Source organism: Moschus berezovskii, chromosome 14 (genome assembly GCF_049115385.1).
Source record: "Moschus berezovskii isolate FMDL1 chromosome 14, NW_MosBer_1.0, whole genome shotgun sequence".
Taxonomy (NCBI): domain Eukaryota; kingdom Metazoa; phylum Chordata; class Mammalia; order Artiodactyla; family Moschidae; genus Moschus; species Moschus berezovskii.
Genome location: NC_142473.1, coordinates 42,411,843 through 42,434,065, shown reverse-complemented (window position 1 = coordinate 42,434,065; position 22,223 = coordinate 42,411,843). Strand labels below are relative to the sequence as shown.

At 40.6% G+C, this 22,223-nt stretch overlaps 1 protein-coding gene across 3 annotated transcripts in view; it reads left to right on the top strand.

Moving 5' to 3' along the window:
• Positions 1–784: 784 nt before the first annotated feature.
• Positions 785–22,223, top strand: part of PDE3B (phosphodiesterase 3B) — a 190,742-nt gene continuing 169,303 nt past the window's right edge. For all 3 annotated transcript variants that reach the window (XM_088843072.1, XM_055423330.2, XM_055423329.2), the window contains exon 1: positions 785–1,771. In XM_088843072.1, coding sequence (XP_088699198.1) covers positions 794–1,771 — 978 coding nt within the window. In that variant the 5' untranslated portion in view covers positions 785–793. The remainder of the gene's footprint in view (positions 1,772–22,223) is intronic.

The window sequence follows — 22,223 nt, the reverse complement described above, 5'->3', positions numbered from 1 at the left end:
GGGTAAAGGCGGGACCCGTCGCCTCCCCACCTCAACTCGGTTTCTCTACTAGGCATTTCCCTTGGGGACCATAAGCGCCCTCTTTCCCTCCGCCCCCAGTGGTGACCTGTCGGAGCCTGCCTGAGGTCTGTGATTAACCCAAAGGAGCCTGAGCGCCTGGGGGGATCCCAGGATGGCGGGCTTGCCCCCTTCCATCCGAAAAGGATCCCTCCCAACTCGGATCGGTCTCCGGGCGGCCGCAAGCCGCGCTCTCCCCCGTCTGGGCACGCTGAGGCGGCCGGGGTCCCCAGCCCGCTGTGGGGCAGGCGGCCGGCAGGAGCTGCTGCGCCCTTGGCTGCCGGACCGGCCGGGGCGCGGGCGCGCGCAGGCGGGCGGGAGGGGCGCGCACCCGGCCGGGGCAGCGGCGGGGGAGGAGCGCCCGCCCGCCGCTCGCGCGCCCAACGGACCAGGCTGGGGCCGAGAGGTAACTGTTGCAGCCCGCGGGAGTCGGGAGGCGACGCCGGCGCTCCAGTCCCCAGAAGTGCCCGGGGGAGCAGGAAGGGGCGGGGGGCCCGGCCGCCGAAATCCCGGAGAGGAGCCCCCTCCGCCCCTCTTCTCGCCGGCATGTCCCGGACCCCGCCGCTCCTCCGCCCGCGCGGCGGGGACCCCGGGCCGCGGCGGCGGGCGCAGCCCTGACGCGCCGCCGAGCCGGGGGGCGCTCCGAGCGCGGGGGCCAGGCGGCAGGGCGCGTGAGCGGCCGCTGCGCTCCGAGCGGGGCGTGCCGAGCCCCCCGCGGCCGCCGGGCGTCCCGGCCATGAGGAGGGACGAGCGAGACGCCAAAGCCATGCGGTCCCCGCCGCCGCCGGACGGGGCCGCCTCGCCCCCCGAGAGCGTGAGGAACGGCTACGTGAAGGGCTGCGCGAGCCCCCTGCGGCAGGACCCTCCGCGCGGCTTCTTCTTCCACCTCTGCCGCTTCTGCAACGTGGAGCTGCTGCTGCCGCCGCCCGCCTCCCCTCAGCAGCCGCGGCGCGGCTCCCCCTTCTCCCGGGCGCGCCTCTCGCTGGGCGCCCTGGCCGCCTTTGTCCTCGCCCTGATGCTCGGCGCGGGGCCCGAGAGCTGGGCTGCCGGGGCCGCCCGGCTGCGGACCCTGCTGAGCGTCTGCTCGCACAGCCTCAGCCCCCTCTTCAGCATCGCCTGTGCCTTCTTCTTCCTCACCTGCTTCCTGACCCGGACCAAGCGGGGCGCCGGGCCGGGCCGGAGCGGCGGCGGCTCCTGGTGGCTGCTGGCACTCCCCGCCTGCTGTTACCTGGGGGACTTCTTGGTGGGGCAGTGGGAATCCTGGTCTCGGGGGGACGGAGACGCCGGGGCCCCGGTCCCGCACACACCCCCGGCGGTGGCGGGCCGGTGGTGCTTGGTGCTGAGCTGCGTGGGCTTGCTGACGCTCGCGCAGCCGGGGAGGCTCCGGCACAGCATCGTGGTGCTGCTCTTCTCCAGCTTCGTCTGGTGGGTGTCCTTTACCAGCCTCGGGGCGCTGCCTCCAGCCCTCCGGCCCCTGCTGTCCTGCCTGGTGGGGGGCGTCGGCTGCCTGCTGGCCCTGGGGCTGGATCACTTCTTTCAAATCAGGGAAGCTCCCCAGCAACCTCAGTTGTCCAGTACCGCGGAAGAAAAAGTGCCTGTGATCAGACCCCGGAGGAGGTCCAGCTGCGTGTCATTCGGAGAAACTTCAGGCGGTTACTATGGCAGTTGCAAAATGTTCAGGAGACCTTCGTTGCCTTGCATCTCGAGAGAACAGGTATGTTTCCAGAAAGGCAAGGTTTGCTAAGGAAAGGAGGGCGTTTTTATCGCTTCAGTTCCCGAATTGAATTAGTGCGTTTGAAAACTTGTTTACTTCCAGGGTTAAAAAAAGTTTTATTCTGGAAATAATCCCTAAAATACAGGAAGCTTAGAGAAACAAAAACAAAAACAAACAAACAAAAAAAACAAACAAACGCAGAAGTACCATTTATCTTTGAATAGAAATGAAATAGCGGACTAAGCATGCTACACTTTTTAAAGAGTTTGTTTATGCAGGAGGTGCGTTCTCAGAAGAATGAAATGAATTATTTGAAGAAAAGTGTCATTATTTGAATTCTTCAAGTTCAAATTTGAATTCTTCAAATAATGACACTTTTGGTGTCATTTATTTGTCGCTGTAATAATGGTGCTGTTTCCCCCAAAGTTAACTTACAGCCATTAGAATGAGTGAATATATAGATGTGTGAATTTTAATCAGCGTGATTTCATTATTCTTGATAATGGGACAAATCTTAGGTCTTATAATTAAAAGGAAAGTGATGAGTTTTGGAACAGAGACTTGTTAACTTAGATGAAGAGACAGTTGCGGATAATTTTAAGAGGTTTCTTCCCCCACCTCCCACCCCAAATTTCAGCAGTAATAAGCTAATATAATCTTTTACAGACTAACTCGTGGTCCTGTGTGTTTGTTGCATAATTAGGAGAATGTTGTAACAATTTAACCTTTAATCTTAGTAATGTTTGGAAATATACCAAAAACATTTACAATTTATTTTCCTGTAGATTTACTTTTTTTTTTTTTTCTAAAGGAATTGAAATCATCATTAGGGAGAGAGTTTTTATAGCCTAGGGAAATCTTCCCTGTTCTACATTAGGAAGAAACTCACTAAGTATAGCTACTATTCACTGAGCATTTTACTAAGTGCAAAATACTTGTATTGTCTTAAACTTTCACAAGGACACTGTATAGTAGATGACATTAACCTCAAGTTAGAGTTGAGCAAACTGAGGCTTATAGAGATTACCCAACTTCACACATTATCTATCATCAACAGTGGAAGTGCTGGGATTTGAACTTTGATTTTTCAGTTTTCAGTGCCTTTTTCTAAGCAACTAAGAGGATAAATGTAGAGGATTGCCTAAATGGGCAAGTAGGAGTTTATACCCTTGGTTTTCAGACTTTTTGATTAGTGATACATTTTACACTGGGGACCCAATATATCTGAAACAAGTTTCTTATTGTTACTAATTCTGATTTTTTTTGCTCTTTGCTCTTCAATGTAATCTATAAGCTACTACACTATCTGTAGTGCTCAAAAAGACAGACACCTTGCTTCCTGAAAAGTGTTTTCAGAGGCCGCTTTTGTGGTCTGTATTTGGTCAAATGCTTGAAAAAAATTGTTCAAAAAATATCATGCCTTTTGTTTTCTCAGTGTACTGCCAATGATAATAGTAGACAATGCCCAGGAAAACATGTATCAGGAGAAAAATTGTCAGGAGAAGATTCACTGTAGAGAAAATTCATATCAACTATTTTCATAGACAGGAATAACATTGGGCATTTGACTTTCTGTGAATAGATTGCATTTTTGAACACCAGGAAAGTGTTTTAGCATAGTTTCATTACACTGGCAGACAGTTTTCCTGAGTGTAGTAGTATTATAGTTTAACATAATTGTAATGTGTTGGAGCAGTGAATTATGGCTGTTATCTTATTAATTGAAAATTCCTGGTCTGGTGCTCTTTGCATCACAGCAACCTTTTTTCAGCAGTTAACCAGGTGCGGCATTGTTTTGCTAGGTAGCTTTGTTATTTGTATTAGAGGAAAATACAATTTGTGCTTTTTAAAAAGGGCGTATTTTATTAGTACAGAAAACTTCACATTCCACTATGAATAGGAACATTTTTGGGGGGGTCTTAAGTATATGCTAATAGTTCAGGGGTTTATATATGGTTAGCTAATGTTCAGTGTCAAACTATAATATTCTTTTGGCAATACTAGAAACTACTAGATGTTTTTAACTTGGCAGACATTGTAATAACAAAAATTTTTACTTATGCTTTTTTCCTGAAGTTCAGCAGTGGATCTGTGGTTTTGTTTGCATGTATGTTATATGAAAGAAATTAAGTGGAAACCTATACTTTTATTGAAGTAAAAGATTAAGAGATTTTCTAATTTAAAAAGTGCTCAACTTTGTATGTGATCATTGTAAAGTCACTATCTTGTTTCAGAAAATGAAGGGAGACAAACGGTTTTGGGTAGAAGCTGATATTGGGGAAAGTGCCCAGGATTCATAGAGATTCATAAAGTCTTGGGTCTACCGACATATTGGAAAAGTTGGTGAGCCTTTCTGAGTCTCAGTATCCTGTCAAATCAGGGGATCCAGTAGATGAATTCTATACCACCTTTCAATTCTAGAATTCATTTCTTTTTACATTTTTTGTAAGCTGCAAATGAAAGTATAAATAAAATTTCACAAGTTAATAGATCTCGAAGTTTTACTTAAATGTTTAATGTTGATATTGCTAGCCTATATTTTCCAAGGTATGATAACTGAAAAATGTGAAGAAATAGTCTGTATTTTTTAATAGAAAGAACTTTTCTTTTAACCCGTATATGTGGACATTCATTTTTGGATTGATAAATTTATTACACTTTCATTTCCTTACGAATTTAAGCATTTTTATGAACATCTTTGAAAAGCAATTGAAAACTCGTGTCAATAAAAATGTTTTTAATTGTGTGAAAGTAGATGTTAAGTAATTTTTAACATTTAGATTGTTAGGTCGGATACTGTATTGAGGCATAATAGCATACGTTTGTAAAACATGATTTTCACAGTTAGGTTTAATGTTTAGTTACTGTTGACTATGTTCCTCCTTGGGTTAATGGAAAGAAGCACTAAGTTTGTAGTATATTTGCCAAGACTCAGCTGAAACTAATAGGAAGTTAAAAAAATTTTTTTTTTTAGTTGCCTACATGAGATACTTTGGCCAGAATTTAACAAACTATATTTCTGTATCATTTTAATTATACTTTCAACAGTGGAGATTTCAGCTGTAAACCAGATCATTTTATGTGTGATGGACTAGGTAAATAACGAGGTTAGTCCGTTTGTGAGATATTTTTCTATACCTAGAATGCTGAGTGCTTTCTAAATGGTTAGGTAAATATTTAAAAATTCTGTGGACTTAAAGCACATAAATGTTATTTAAAGTGTTAATTTTATTTGAAAAAGGATACACATGTAGTATGAAGGTTTTAAAAAGATTTTAGTTTAAGTGATTATTCCCCTAAGGAATTTCCAAGGCATAACCTTCTATGAATTTTTTAAAGAATACTGTGAAATTTGGCCAATTCTAATTTCGTGTTAATATTTTACAATGAAACATCAGCCTGCATAGTGTTTTTTATGCTTTATTTTGTAAATATTATATGTACTTTGCCATCAGAGTTATCTTTCAACAACAGATTTTTATCAAATCACTTGCTCTGTTTCAGAAATCTCTTATGGCTTTTCATTGTACACAGAATAAGGTTCATGCCCTTGACCCTTACTTGCACAGCCCATAATAATCTGTTTTTAGCCTTGTGTTTTGTTTTTTTAAAAAGCCATTAGAACTTATGGAACAGCCTTTCCCCGCATCCATCCATGGCTCTAGCTGTTTGAGGGCTGCTTATTGCTCCTGATGTGTATGTAGAGTTTTTCTTTTGCTTTTACCATTCACACTGATTGAAATCTCCTTTAAGAAATGTATTAAAATGTGTTAAGATTAAGAAGCCTTTCGATACCAAAGGGATGTCAAATTAGTGTATAAGCTGAGACCAGAACTGCGTCATAGCAGAGTAGGCCGTGTTTAAAAATAAAAATTGACAAGTCATGTGGAGCAGTGATGTGATCATGTGTGAGGGGATATTTTCATTATACCACATGAAATAGTACCATCTCCATAGTTTGTTTTCCCACACAGAGTGGAAGGTAAACAGGGCCAGCCATAAGTAAAACTTTGGCTTTAGTCAAGTTTAGTGAAGTTTGTTTTCCATTGTCCTCTGATTTTTTTAATCCTCCTCAGTGGCAGGCCCTTTTCTGATTCTCTTTCCTTGTACTCTTTTAGTTACCAAGTCAGCCTGTTGCCTTAGCGAATTCTCCTGCCTTCTTAAACCTTTCCTAAAGCAGAAAGAATCTATACATGCTAGAAAGGTTTGTCTCGAAACTAGCACATTTATATAGATAGAGGAGAGAGAAGAGATTTATAGAAAGGAAAAAAATTCAGCTCTGGAGAAAGAACATTGTCTCTAGGTTATGACATGAGGTATTACTGGGATTCAGGACTAGAAGCTTCGTCTTGACTCCAAGTTCCCCTAGTACTTGTGGTAAAGAGCATATGCACCTGTGGTCATAATTTTCCAAGGCTGTACTTAATTTGCCAGCCATCTCCAATTACTAGATAAACAATGTCCCTGGTTAAAAGAGGTTGAGGGTAGTGGTGGGAGAGAAAGGGAAGTGAGAGACAGGAGGTACTCTTGAAATCACATAGTTCATGATGACCTTGTAGGTAAACTTGGTACCTGATATTGTTATTTCAGGGTGACTTACCAGGATGCAGCTGGACTCAAGCTCAGGTGCCTTCAGAGGCCAGCCACAGAGCCTTTTTACATTGTATGTTGAGGAAGGAGGGGAGGTGAGGAAGAATGGAAGTGAACGGACTGTTGCCTGCTTTACCTAAGGGCTTTCAGTGTGAACAGAACAAACTGGACAACTGTGTTAGCCAAGCAAAACTTTAGTAGAGCTGAGTTCTGTCTGTGGGCAGTTCCTGACAGTTTATAACATTGTTCACCATATTATTTACAAGTTGATTCATGTTTATTTAAGAGATTGTTGGAAGTTTGTTCTTGGAATTTGGGGAAGAAGAGTATTTCCCACTTCCTCTTTTACAGCCTAGAACTTTTTCTCCAGTATTGATTTACCTGGAAGTTATCTTTATAGTTTTTCCCTCCTCTGTCAGGTAGAGTACATTATTTGGTTGCTTCTTTACATTTTGTAAAACTTGCTTTCAGCATTTTTTTTTTAAATTTTTATTTAATAAATGGTAGGCTCAGAGGTTAAAGCATCTGCCTCCAATGCGGGAGACCCGGGTTCGATCCCTGGGTCGGGAAGATCCCCTGGAGAAGGAAACGGTAACCCACTCCAGTATTCTTGCCTGGAGAATCCCATGGACGGAGAAGCCTGGTAGGCTACAGTGCACGGGGTCGCAAAGAGTCGGACACGACTGAGCGACGGAACGGGACGGACAGACAAAACACAATGCCAAAAACATTAGCAGTTAAAATTTCACCAAATGAAAAAAATACTATAGAATACACAGTTGTAAAAAGCTACATTGTTATTTTACAACTACCTCAAGCAGCAAAAAGAAAAAAAACCCAATGCCATACCTAAGTTATCCCTCTCTCAAAATAATGCCATTTATGTTATAAACCATGAGCATCCCATCAAAAGACAGGAACTGCTTTTATTAATTCATATATATATATATATATTTATGACTGCATCACATTGCTATACAGCTTAAACAAACACAACACTGTAAATAAAATATAGTACAATATAAAATAAAAATAAGTAACAGACCTTTGGGGCTTTACACCGAGTTAGAGTTCCTATCAGAGGGATAACAGCACCACAGCCGTACTGAATCCTCATGAAGGAGGCATATGAAAAACTTGCTTTCAGCATATTTTAAAGTTATTTAGTTAGCATTTATATTTCTTAATGAGAAATGCCATACATAAAAGACTGTACATATATATATATATATTTTAAAAATATGGTTTAAGGAAGAAAATAAGACAAAAAAGAAAAATATCAAGTATTTACCACTCATTTCCTTTGTGTTACCCTCTTTTGCACCCCCTTCTCTCTGTCCCAGACACAATACATCTATCTTGATTTTTTTTTATTTTGCTATTCATTCCTTTGTTTGGCTTTATAAATCCCCTGAACATGGGCTTCCCCAATGGCTTAGTGGTAAACGATCTGCCTGCAGTGCAGGAGACAAAGGAGATGTGGGTTTGATCCCTGGGTTGGGAGGATCCCTTGGAGAAGAGAATGGCTACCCACTCCAGTATTCTTGCCTGGAAAATCCCTTCAGCAGAGGAGACTGGCAGGCTATACTCCACAGGGTTGCAAAGAGTTGGACACAACTGAGCAATGACATATTACTAAATAATAGAAATAATATGTTGTCAGTATTGTCTGCTTTTGAACCTTAATAAACAGAATCATGCTATATGAATTTTTCTGTAACTTTTTTGCTTGACTTTTGAAATTCATTCATATTGATGTGGATAGATGTAGTTGATTTTTCAATGCTGTATAGCATTTCATCTTATGACCATAATAAAATTTATCCATTCCACTGTTCATGGACCTGTGGGTGGTTTTCAGTTGTTTGCTATTATCTACAATGCTGCTGTGAATTTTTTTGTAAATGTCTCCTAGGTGCATGCATGCATCTAGAATTGCTAAGTTGTAAGCACAAGCTGGAATCAAGATTGCTGGGAGAAATAGCAATAACCTCAGATATGTAGATGACACCACAGAAAGTGAAGAGGAACTCAAAAGCCTCTTGATGAAAGTGAAAGAGGAGAGTGAAAAGGTTGGCTTGAAGCTCAACATTCAGAAAACAAAGATCATGGCATCTGGTCCCATCACTTCATGGGAAATAGAAGGAAAAACAGTGGAAACAGTGTCAGACTTTGTTTTTTTGGGCTCCAAAATCACTGCAGATGCTGATTGCAGCCAGGAAATTAAAAGATGCTTACTCCTTGGAAGGAAAGTTTTGACCAACCTAGATAGCATATTAAAAAGCAGAGACATTACTTTGCCAACCAAGGTCCGTCTAGTCAAGGCTATGGTTTTTCCCGTGGTCATGTATGGATGTGAGAGTTGGACTGTGAAGAAAGCTGATTGCCGAAGAATTGATACTTTTGAACTGTGGTTTTGGAGAAGACTCTTGAGAGTCCCTTGTACCTGCAAGGAGATCCAACCAGTCCATTCTAAAGGAGATCAATCCTGGGTGTTCATTGGAAGGACTGATGCTGAAACTGCAATACTTTGGCCACCTCATGCGACGAGTTGACTCACTGGAAACGATTCTAATGCTGGGAAAGGTTGAGGGCGGGAGGAGAAGGGGACGACGGAGAATGAGATGGCTGGATGGCATCACCGACTCTGTGGACGTGAGTTTGAGTGAACTCCGCGAGTTGGTGATGGACAGGGAGGCCTGGTGTGCTGTGATTCATGGGGTCGCGGAGAGTCGGACACAACTGAGCGACTGAACTGAACTGAAGGCTTTCTTGGTGGCTCAGTGGTAAAGAATGTGCCTGCCAATGCAGGAGACTTGGGTTTGATCCCTGCGTTGGGAAGATCCCCTGGAGAACGAAATGGCAACACACTCCAGTATTCTTGCCTGGAAAATCCCATGGACAGAGGAGCCTGGCAGGCTACAGTCCATGGGGTCTCAAAGAGTCAGACACGATTTAGCGACTAAACAAGAACGAGGTATGTTCACATTCAACTTTACTATGTGTGGTAGGCTGAATAATGGCATCCCAAAGGTGTCCATGTAATAATCCCTGGAATTTGTGGATATGTTACCTTATGTAGCAAGGAAACTTTGCTGATAGGATTAAGTTAAGGACCTTGAGATGGGGAGATTATCCAGGATTATCTTTTTAGACCCAGTGTAATCACAGCTTCCTTAAAAAATGAAAGAGGAAAACAGAAGAGATCAGAGAAGAAGTGACAATGGAAGTAGAATTGGGGTAATAGAATGTGAGAACAACTCAGTCTACCTTTAGCTTTGACAATGGGAGAAGGCCAGGAGCCAGAGAAAGCAGGCAGTCTCTCGAAGGTAGAAGAGACAGGGAAGTGGATTTTTCCAAGTCCTCAAAAGTGGCAGCCCTTCCAACACTTTGATTTTAACTTAGTGAGACCTATGTCAGACTTCTGACCCACTGAACTGTAAGATGATAACTGTGTATTGTTTTATGTGACTGAGTTTGTGGTAATTTGTTACGGGAATGTATTAGTTTGCATTAACGACTGTAACAGTTTGCATGGGTTGCTATGCCAAAGCACCCCAAACCCAGTGGCTTAAATAACAGAAGCTTATTGTCTCACAGTTCTGGAGTCTAGAAATCCAAGGTCAGACTGTCCCAGCGTTGGCCCCTTCTGAGGACTCTGAGGGAGGATCTGTGCCATGCCTGTCTCCCACCTTCTGGTAGTTTTACTGGCAGTGTTTGGCATTTTCCAGCCTTTTGATTTGTCACCCCATCTCTGCCTTCATCTTCACATGGCACGTTCCCATGTCTCTTCTTACAGTCTTCCCTCTTTTATAAGGACCCCAGTCATATTGGACTAGGGCCTACAGCCTAATCACCTCATTTTAATCTGATCACCTCTGTAAAGACCTTATTTCCAAATGAAGTCGCATTCTAAGGTATTAAGAGCTAGGACTTCAGTATATCCTTTTTTGAGGGACAGGGTTCAACCCATACATGTAGCCGTAGAAAACTTAAGACCCTCTGGGACGTTGAATTGTTTTTCAGGATGGTCACACAGTTTATATTTTGCTAGTAGAGAATGAAAATGCCCTTGAACCAATGATTCCTATTTACTGACTTTAATTTTTGTTCGTCTAATAGAGTGTGAAGTGTATTACTTTGTGATTTTAATTTGCATTTTTATAGTTACTTAATAAGGCTGAATATTTTTTATGTTTATGGGTTGCATTTATTATTCAGGGATTATGTGCTCATGTCTTTCGCTGTTTTAAAAATTCAGAGTTTTGTTTTTTCTTAGTTCATGAGTTCTTTATATATTTTGGACATAATCTTTTATTGGTTATTTCGGTTGCAGATATCTTCTTCCAGTTTTCATGGTGTCTTTGAAACTGAGGTTCTTATCTTTAATATTATCGAGTCTACTAGTCTTGCCCTCTAATGGTGTGAATCCCTCCATGTCGTCCCTATTGGAAGTCATAAAACAGACTCTTGTGTTGTTTTTTCAGAGTTTTAAAGTTTTGTCTTTCAAATAGTTTTCATCCACTTAGAATTGATTTACATGTATAATGTGATATAGAGGTCCTAGCTCATTTTTTACCCATATAGCTCGTTTTTTACCCATATACCCATTTACGTCAACACAATTCATTGAAAAGTTTATTTTCCATTTATCAGCAGAGCTGCCTCTGTACTATATCAAATTTCACTATGTGTATGAGTCTGTATCTGGCTTCTCTGTTCCGCTTCATTGACTAGTTTATGTGCCCTGTATTAGTACCACGCTGTCTTAATTACAATAGTTTTATAGTGTGGCAGTATACTGTAAGTACCCTCATCTTATTATTCTTTTTTTCCCCCATCTTATTCTTCTTCAAGAGTCTGCCATTTATATTTGAATCTTTACTTTTCAGTATAAATTTTAAAATAAGTTTCTCAGGTTCTACAAAAATTCATATTGGGATTTTGATTGCCATTGAATTAATAAATCTTTTGAACAATTTAGAGGAGAATTTGACTTTGAAAATTTTAAGTTGTATTTTTCTAGAAATTTTAGTATAACTTTTCAAATTTATTTTCTTTGTAATATCTTTTTATTATGTTTAATTTGTTCATCATCTGCTTTTTTGTCTTCTTTTTCATTCCTAACACATTTATATCTTTTTTCTTTGTTTCTGAATCAATCCTACTAGAAATTTGTTTTCTAATCTTTTTAAAAAACCAACTCTTGGGACTGGTACTTGTTTTATTTATATCAGCTCTTTTATTGTTTCTCTTTTTGAGTTCATTTTCTTGTTCTTTTTTTTTTTTGACTGCACCGCAAGGCTTGTGGACCTTGGTTCCCTTACCAGGGATTGAACCCAGGCCCTCGGCAGTGAGAGTAAGGAGTCCTAAACACTGGACTGCCAGGGAATTCCCTCTTGTTCCTTTTTTAAATTTATGATTGAGATGCTAAGCCCATTTTAACTTTGAGCTTTTCCAGCATATGTATTTAAGATTATACATTTCTCTCTAAGTATTGCTTTAGCTGAATTTCACAAATTTGGGTGTGTAGTATGGTTATTGTTCAGTCCAAAGAATTTTCTAATTTTCATTTTGATTTCCCTTTTTGACAATTATTTAGAAAAAAATCCTAATCATGTACAAGTTTTCTAGTTGTTGTTGATTTCTGATTTAAGTGTCGTGTGGGCAAAATATGTGGCCTAACATATGATCAGTTTTCATAAATGAGTTATGTGCTTGAACAAATACATTTTTCAATTGTTAGGTTTATTAGCTATTATTAGCTATCTGGTTGATAAAGTTGTAAAATGTCCTTGTCATACCTTCTGATGTTATTGACTTTTTTATCTTCTTTACCTGTCAGAAGCTGGATAGAGTATTAAAAATCTCAATTTCTTGGTGGATCTTTCAAATCACCCCCCGTAGTTTGTGGGTAAATGTGTAGAGACTAGAACTTTACAAATTGGATGAAATTACTTATTGGAGGGACAACAAAAAGGATGCATGATAGAGAGCACATGTCAAATGTTTAGTCAATGTAGGTAAGTAAGATGCTAAGTGCCACTTTCAGTATATAACAAGCCCTTAAGAACTCAACCAATTGAAACAACTAAGCTACATGTTTAAGCAATTTAGAATATATCTTTTGAAAGAAATCACTGAGTAAGAAAAATCTCAGATCCCTAAAAAGAAGTGAGAGTAGTGTGGGGAAGAAAAAATTTTCCTTTCTTCCCTTGTAGGTTCTTTGGCTGAGCTAGTAATTCAATTGATAAAAGACAAATTAACAGGAAAAAAACAAATTTAATTTTGCATGTATGTAAGGAGGAGCCTGGTAGGCTGCAGTCCATGGGGTCGCTATGGGTCGGACATGACTGAGCGACTTCACTTTCACTTTTCACTTTCACACATTGGAGAAGGAAATGGCAACCCACTCCAGTGTTCTTGCCTGGAGAATCCCAGGGACGGGGGAGCCTGGTGGGCCTCCGTCTATGGGGTCGCACAGAGTCGGACACGACTGAGGTGACTTAGCAGCAGCAGCAGCAAGCCTCATAAAAAAATGAGACTCAAAGAAGTGACCAAAGCAGAAAGATATCATACAATTAGAATCAGAGTACTCATTTAGTTTTTTATCTAAAGTAATGCTGCATATCGGAGAAGGCAATGGCAAGCCACTCCAGTACTCTTGTCTAGAAAATCCCATGGATTGGAGGAGCCTGGTGGGCTGCAGTCCGTGGGGTCGCTAAGGGTCGGACATGACTGAGCGACTTCACTTTCGCTTTTCACTTTCACACGTTGGAGAAGGAAATGGCAACCCACTCCAGTGTTCTTGCCTGGAGAATCCCAGGGACGGGGGAGCCTGGTGGGCTGCCGTCTATGGGGTCACACAGAGTCGGACACGACTGAAGTGACTTAGCAGCAGCAGCAGCAACAGCAGCAATGCTGCATATGTAGACTTAGGAACCTTAAGTGAAAAATGTAAAGTGGTCTCAGGTAAATACAAATAAATTCAAATTCTCTAAGTAAAATAGAAGTAAATTCAGATTCTCTTAAGACATCAAATAATTCCCCCAGATAAAGTTCCAAGGAAATTGAGCAGTATGTAGTAAAAAGTGAACAAAACTTGCAAAGAAACAAGGCACTATGAATAAGAACCTGCAGAAAATGGTATGCAACAGAAGAAACCCACAACGGTTTCAGAGCTTGGAGCTATTCTAAAAACATGTTTAATATGCTAAAATGAAATAGAAGCTTGGGGAAATGTTTGGGGAACAGAGGATTAAAGAATAATCATATAGATTTGAAAATAGAACTTTTAAAGATGAAAAAATAACCACAGATTTAAAACCTGATGCACATGTTAAACAGCAGTTGAGCGACAGAATCTGTGAACCAGAATATAGATCCAAAGAAATTGTCCATAATGTTTTGCAGAGAAAAAAATAGATGGAAGTTAATAAAGAGGGGTCAAAAAAGTTAGACAATAAAAAAGTTTAACATGAATTTAACTGAAGTTCCAAAAGAAGATAATAAAAGGGAGAACAGGCAATATCTGAAGAGATGATGGCCGTAAGATAAAACTTTACAGAACTGATGAAAAATACCAGCTGATATCCAGAAAGCCCACTGAATCCCAGGCAGAACAAAGAAAAATCCATGCTTAGATGCCTTCGTTGCAGAATTCAGAACACACACAGAAGAGAAGTTCTAAAAGAGAGCAGGGAGAAAAGAGAAGTTGCTTACCCAAAAAAAATGAACAGCAATTACACTGAAAAGTGACTTATTAATTACAGAATGGAAGCCAGAAAACAGTTGACCGTTATTTGTCATGTGCTGAGGGAAAATAGCTGTCAAACTAGTAAATGACCAGTAAAATCTTCTAGAAAGAGAAATAAAAACTGAGTTTTGTTTTTTTTAAACTAGCAAAAATACACATGGTTCAGACAGGAAGAAGTGAAATCAAGAAGGAATGTTAGTGATAAATATATAGGTAAAATTAAGTAGTCTTGATGTCCTGAAACATTTCTCACAGTGCCAAATTTGTGAGGGGAGAACAAGCCAGAACTGAAACTAGAAGAAAATAGTGTTTAACTTGGAAGGAAAAATGAGAATAGTGAGATGACATGAGAGTCTTCTCTTTATAGTGAGAATACTGGAGTGGAGACATAGAGAATTAGTATTTTCATATGAAGAAAGAGAGATCTGAAGATATTTCAGGTCTGGGTGTCTGAAGGTGAGTGGTATTGTTAGTCAATATAGGCAGTTTCGGAAAAGGACCTGCTTTAGGAGAAATGACAAAGCTTAGTTTTCTTGATTAATGCGTGTTTTCTCATGCGCATACTTGCTATGTCCAAATGAGATGTAACCTTCCTGACAACAGGGATCAAACATCTCTATTTAGTATTTCTCATAAGATATTTTGGAGTTGACAGTGGTTATCTATTATTGTATTTACTCTTCCTGTGATTTCTCTTGATAGTTCATCAAGATGTTGATCTTGAGTAAAGGAAAGAACTCTAGGTGGAGATGGGTCTCCATTCCCTACTGTCTTTGGAGTTCTCATGAACAATAAGATGTGTTTCACAATGCTAAAGTCAGACTACTTCAGAGTTTAAATGGCATCTCTGGATGGCAGAGGGTATTTCCAGGATATTAGGCAAAATATTAACTTCTTTGTACTTCAGTTTCCCCAGGTATAAGCTGGAGACCAAGGGACTCTCAAGAGTCTTCTCCAGCACCACAGTTCAAAAGCATCAATTCTTTGACTCTCAGCTTTCTTTGTAGTCCAACTGTCACATCCATACATGACTACTGGAAAAACCATAGCCTTGAGTAGATGAACCTTTGTTGACATAGTAATGTCTCTGCTTTTTAATATGCTATCTAGGTTGGTCATAACTTTCCTTCCAAGGAGTAAGCGTCTTTTAATTTCATGGCTGCAATCACCATCTCCAGTGATTTTGGAGCCCCCAAAAATAAAGTCAGCCACTGTTTCCACTGTTTCCCCATCTATTTGCCTTGAAGTGATGGGACCAGACGCCATGATCTTAGTTTTCTGAATGTTGAGCTTCAAGCCAACTTTTTCACTCTCCTCTTTCACTTTCACCAAGAGGCTCTTTAGTTCTTCTTCACTTTCTGCCATAAGGGTGGTGTCATCTGCATATCTGAGGTTATTGATACTGCTCTCAGCAATCTTGATTCCAGCTTGTGCTTCATCCAGCCCAGCGTTTCTCATGATGTACTCTGCATATAAGTTAAATAAGCAGGGTGACAATATACAGCCTTGATGTACTCCTTTTCCAATTTGTAACCAGTCTGTTGTTCCATGTCCAGTTCTAGCTGTTGCTTCCTGACCTGCATGCAGATTTCTCAGGAGGTAGGTCGGGTGCTCTGGTATTCCCATCTCTTTCAGAATTTTCCACAGTTTACTGTGATCCACACAGTCAAAGGCTTTGGCATAGTCAATAAAGCAGAAATAGATATTTTTCAGAAACTCTTTTGCTTTTTTGATGATCCAGCGAATGTTGGCAATAAATCAATAGTAAGGTTAGTTGAAATTTATATTTTTCAGACAATCCTTTTTATTGTCCTGGAACTCCTTTTGCAGCCTGTATTGAGTAAAAAGTTGTGTATAAGGGATTATATAGGGAAAATTCTTTTAGCAGTTATTTAGTATTAGGACAACAAAGATGCAAGTGATGAGTTTAAAAGCGATTAAAAGGGATAATTGGGGCTTCTTATCTTTTGAAGTTTCAGAGTTAAAGGTCAAGAACCTTTGGTCTACCAGATGAAAAATTTGTCAGCTGCTGCAGCCATCATTTTTGTTGCTTAAACTTTTGTTCCAGTTTATCACTTTAGGGTTGGAGGTACACTGGAACTTCAAATAAATGCCTTCACTCATAATTCTTGCTTTATAGCTCACTGTCTGCTAAGAATGCTGACAGTTATGCAGCCCCACCCCAGGGTTGATAAGAGATAGACAAGAGATGATGGAACAGAAGGAAGAGGAACTGTATTAAAAAATTGATTCCTCCAACTCTCCAGTCATTAGGCACTGAGCTTTACTGCTTTTTCAGTTTAACACTCTGTTTTACCTTTTAACGGAGAAGGCAATGGCAAGCCACTCCAGCACTCTTGCCTAGAAAATCCCATGGATGGAGGAGCCTGGTAGGCTCCAGTCCTTGGGGTCGCTAAGGGTCGGACACGACTGAGCAACTTCACTTTCATACATTGGAGAAGGAAATGGCAACCCACTCCAGTGTTCTTGCCTGGAGAATCCCAGGGACAGGGGAGCCTGGTGGGCTTCCGTCTATGGGATCACACGGAGTCGGACACGACTGAAATGACTTAGCAGTAGCAGCTACCTTTTAAAGTTCCCTAAAGATCTTTCACTACTTACATGGTAATGGTTTAAAGCAGACAGAAATAATTATGGATGTGAACTTTTACAAATAAATGGAGAAATGTTTTTTCCTAGGGGGAAAATACCTACATACACATAGTGAACACCAACATTTACTACTTTATACGTCATTTTATAGTTTGCTTTTGTTGTAAATTAAGTGGTTCAGTGGTAATGAATCTCCCTGCAATGCAGGAGACACAGGAGATGTGGGTTTCCCTGGGTAGGGAAGATCCCCTGGAGGAGGGCATGGCAACCCACTCTAGTATTCTTGCCTGGAGAATCCCATGGACTGAGGAGCCTGGTGGGCTACAGTCCATAGGGTCACAAAGAGTCGGACATGACTGAAGTGACTGAGCACGCAAGCACCGTAATGAATGAGTTTTACTATTTGAAAATTTATTCCTTCAGCAAACATTGCTAAGACAAAAGTTCTGCTAGGAACGATGAGGTCTTTGAAGAAGAATCATGTACATATATTATACCCAGCTGCTTAGTATAAGATGAAAGTGAAGATTTTATTTTAAATGAGAAGACTTTGTAATTTAGTTGTGTCTGAGGGGTCTCAATAAAAAAAAAAACCCACATTCCTTTCCCAAATTCTGAACAAACTGAGAAAAGAGTAACAGATGAGAGATCAGAATACCACCTTTATTCCTGATAAAGCTCATGTTGCAGGACATAGGTTATGTATGCAGGCAGTTTTGCTTTCTAGTCATAAAGCCTAGAGCTAAATAGATATACCTGCTCACAGGACAGGGCCAGGAACATCCTCCCTGCTTGCTAGGAGAGCCCATCCTTGGAGGAGCACTTGATAACTGCTTCCAGCCAGCAGGTAGACCCCCAAGAGCAAAAAAGCAACAGGTAGAATTATGCTTAGGTAATTCTTTTGTCTAAACTTACCAATCATGTAAGTTACTATTCTCCTTCTAGGAGAAAAATAGTGAGGGAATAGAGAGAGGCCAGGGTCTTCCCTGGTAGCTTAGCTGGTAAAGAATCTGCCTCCAATGCAGGAAACCCTGGTTCAATTCCTGGGTTAGGAAGATCCCCTGGAGAAAGTATAGGCTATCCACTCCATCATTCTTGGGCTCCCTTGGTGGCACAGACAGTAAGGAATCCTCCTGCAATGCGGAAGACTTGGGTTCGATCCCTGGGTTGGGAAGATCCCCTGAAGGAGGGCATGGCAACCCACTCCAGTATTCTTGCCTGGAGAATCCCCATGGACAGAGGACCCTGGCAGACTCCAGGCCATGGGGTCACAAAGAGTTCGACACAACTGGGCGACTAAGCACACAGAGGTTAGAAAGTTTAGGGGAAATTCCAACTCGCAGAAACTCATAGGATTGAGGAAAAGGCATTGACTTTCACATAGGAAAAGCCATTTGTAATCCTAATACGTTTTATGCAACAAGTATTTTAAATTTTGCATGGCCTCATTTTTCCTACTGTAATCTTTTACATAGTTGCATGGCATGTATTTAATTTAAAAACTGCTACAGATTCTACTTTTGTTCTTTTTTTCTTCTCTTGACAAAACTGAGTCACTTCCTTCTCAGTGTGCATCTACTATTGTTCTTAACACTCAATATATTTGTTGGCAGGTCTTTCTTGCCTCTTTCTTGCCTTCTTTAAGTGCACAGATAGTTTTTCATTCACTTATGTATGCCCTGTGCTTGGCATGTACTAAATAGGTTATTGAATTACTGCATTAAATACTGTTATTTTTATCACTTAACATGGCATTTTTTCCCTAGTCGCTGCATATTACTTATAATTCTAGGGCTTCCCTGGTGGTTCAGATGGTAAAGAGTCTGCTTGCAATGTGGGAGACCCAGGTTTGATTCCTGGGTTGGGAAGATCTCCTGGAGAAGGGAATGGAAACCCACTCTAGTATTCTTGCCTGGAGAATTCCTTGGACAGAAGAGACTGGTGAGCCACAGTCCACGGGGTTGCAAAGAGTCGGACATGACTGAGATACTAACAGACAGGCACACACTTATAATACCGTCGTTGAAAATAGCATGAGGAAGAGAATTCCTAAAAAAATATGTTGTTGAAATAACAGAACCCAGCAGTAATCTTCTCTAGCCGGGGGAGGGATTGCTTTAGGAGTGACAAGAGTTTGTAAGTGAAGTGTAGAAGAACATTCAGAGCTGGGAGACTAATGTAGACCTTATGGGTAGGAATTCCCTCTTAAAAAAAAAAAAAGTGGCTTACAATGGTGATTTGAAGTGACATTGGAGTGGTTTAGTAGTGCTCTAAACAACTTTCATGTTAGTTTTTCAGGTATGGCTTACAAAAGATTTGGTTTGAATGGTTCTCAGTTAACCAGTGTTGATAGAATGAACACTTTCAGTGCTTAGATGCACTTAAAAAAAAATTTCTAGGGAGAACTTTGCATTTTTAATACAAATCTGCTAATTTTTATAGTTTGCCAAAGAGGAAAGTGAAAGTGAAGTCACTCAGTCATGTCCGACTCTGCGACTCCCTGGACTGTAGCCCACCAGGCTTCTCCGTCCATGGGGTTTTCCAGGCAAGAAAACTGGAGTGTGTTGCATTTCCTTCTCCAGGGGATCTTCCCCACCCAGGGCTCGAACCCAGGTCTCTCACATTGCAGGCAGACGCTTTACCCTCTGAGCCACCAGGGAAACCAAAGAGGAAGATGATAGTAAATTATTAGTAGTAATTATTTAGCAAGCTCCGGAAATGTGATTATTTTAAACTAAGTACATTTATGCCTGGTAACTGACATTTATCTTTTTACAAAGTAATACTTTAGTTTAAATGCATTTTTACTGTGACTGTTTCTCATATGTTTACCCCTGTTTCTGTTTACTGACAGATCTTGATGAAAATAGTTCATATTTCCCTGAAAAGTGAGAGTTTTCATTTTACACTGTTTCTCTTACTGTGCTGTGATAGAAGGATGCCTTAAGTGCTTTATAAAGTCTCCTTGCCATATAGTAAGTGATCTCAGACTTTTTTGTATCTTGAGTTTTTACCTGCTCTTTAAAGGTTATTTTGCTTGCTTCTTATTGTTTGCCGTTATTTCTCACTTATCAATCTTTAACACACATCCTCCCTACCTTTCCAGTTTGCTACTGATTATCAATAGTAGGTCAGGAAACTAGTTAACCAAGCTAATTGGTATTGGGTGTAAATGTAAGGATGAAAAGGCCTGAAAGTCTTTCTCATGGATAAAGTGTGTGGACTTTGTAACATCTGTTTTGACTATTCAGAGACCTTTTTTTGCTTGTTTTAATAAAGAATCTGGATAAATGAGGTGTTAGCCATATTGATTCAATATAAGCAGCCACATATAGATTTAGTTTTCCTTTTCTTTTTTAGTGAGGTCTACTGTATGTACCATAAAGTGAACAAATGTTAGGTATACAACTAACAAAACTTTTTATATGTATATACCGATATTATTACTACTCAGATCAAAATAAGGAGCATTTTCAGCACCATGGGTGGCTCCCTTGTGTTCTCACCCAGTTAATCACCACATCCAGAAATGTCCACAATTCTGAACTTTATCCTAATAGATTAGCTTTCTTGTCTTTGAATCTTTATAGAAACTGAAATTTGGGTTTTGTATTATTTTCTTATGTCTTGAAGTATTGTTCTTTTGATTTTTTAAATGTTATTTCCCCCCATTTATTCTTTTTAAAACAATTTTATTTATTTTTGGCTGTCTGGGTCTTCACTGCTGTGAGGGCTTTTCTCTAGTTGAGCAAGTGAGGGCTACTGTTCACTGCAGTATGTGGGCTTCTCATTGTGATGGCTTCTCTTGTTGCAGAGCAGAGACTCAGTAGTTGTGGCACGTGGGTTCAGTAGTTGCTGCTTCCAGGCTTTAGAGCACAGGCTTAGTAGCTGTGGCCCACAGGGTTAGTTTCTCCACAGCATATGGGATCTTCCCAGATCAGGGATCAAACTCATGTCTCCTGCATTGGTAGGTAGACTCTTGACCACTGAGCCACCAGGAATGTTCCCCACTACCCCCATTTATTCTTGAAACATTCATTCAGTGCCTACTACAGGTAAGAAATTAATGATTTGGGAGATTCAAAGATGACTCTAGCGCAGGGAAAAAGAAGTGCTATAAAGAAAGTATAAACAGAGAAGGTGTAGGGAAAGAGTGGTGATGTGTTAGTGAGGTCCTTGGCAGAAAATAGATGATATACTCAAATGGCTAAACTTGGGAGAGCTTACTGTTAGAGTGATTTATAGAAGTGTGGAAAGGGTGAAGGGAAGCTGACATGGGATAATGGAAGTATCTAGTGAGCAACAGTAGGTAGCCATCACAGCCTTTGGACACGTAAGGGCAGGGCTAGGAGGGTATTTGAATACACTGTGAGGGCATTTGAATAGAAGCTTTGACTTCTGGTAGATTACTAACCAGAGGTGACATTACTCCTCGCTCACTCTTTTCCTATCTCCATTGGCTGAATTTACCCAAAAGACTGGGCAAAGGAGACTGTTATTACAATCTATTCAGGACAGCCTTCTGGGGACAGAGAACAGAGTGGAGAAAAATGGAGAATGGCTCTAGCGGGGCAAATGAAATATACCCAGCACAACTGGCTTTTTAAAAAACATAGTAGAGGACTTCCCTGGTGATTCAGTTGGTTAAGACTCTGCACTTCCACTCAGGAGGCGTGGGTTCAGTCCCTGGCCAGGGAACTAAGATCCTACATGCTGCGAGGCGTGGCGAAAAATAAATAAGTAAATAAATTTTAAAAATGAAAAACATGGTATATACTATTCTCTTCAGAAGTGGAATAGCTGCTTAAGAAGAGAAAATCATGAAAACAAAGGTAGGGGAGTAGTGAAATAAAAAATGTGCTCTGAAAATGGAAAATATTTCAGTCTGGAGTCTGTGCTGAACAAAGAGGAATAGTAGGCCATAAAAATGGATAATATTTGCAGGGAAACATTAAGTTTTATACTGCTTTTCCTCATGTTTGTTATTAAATTGCATTATATCATGGCTTTTATAAATGCATGAGAATAGTGTTGCCTTCATCATTAGGTAGAAGATACTGGGTCAAGTTTTGAGCCTTAGCATTGTCATCTGAGTGTGTTGCACATGGTGACAGAGTCCTAACAGTAGAAAGAGTAGGAGTCATTTAGAGAGTGAGGTTAATAGCTAAGAATGTAGGCTCTGGAATTGGACTGACTGTCTGTAGTCTGGCATCAAAATTCATTTTCCAGCTTGATGACCTGGACAGGCCTCAGTTTTCTCATTAGTAAAATAGGCATATTCATCATAACTTTACCGTAGAGAAGTTGTGTGTGTTAAATGAGTCATTCATATGAAGTGCTTAGCCCAGGGCCCAGCAGGCACTGTCAAGAGATGTTATTAATATCTATTTTTAAAATTATATTTAAGAGGTTTTACTTGTCTTCAAATATTTGAAAGCCTTCCCGATAAAATAAGGATTAAACTTCTTATTTTCATGAGAACTTCTGGGGTCA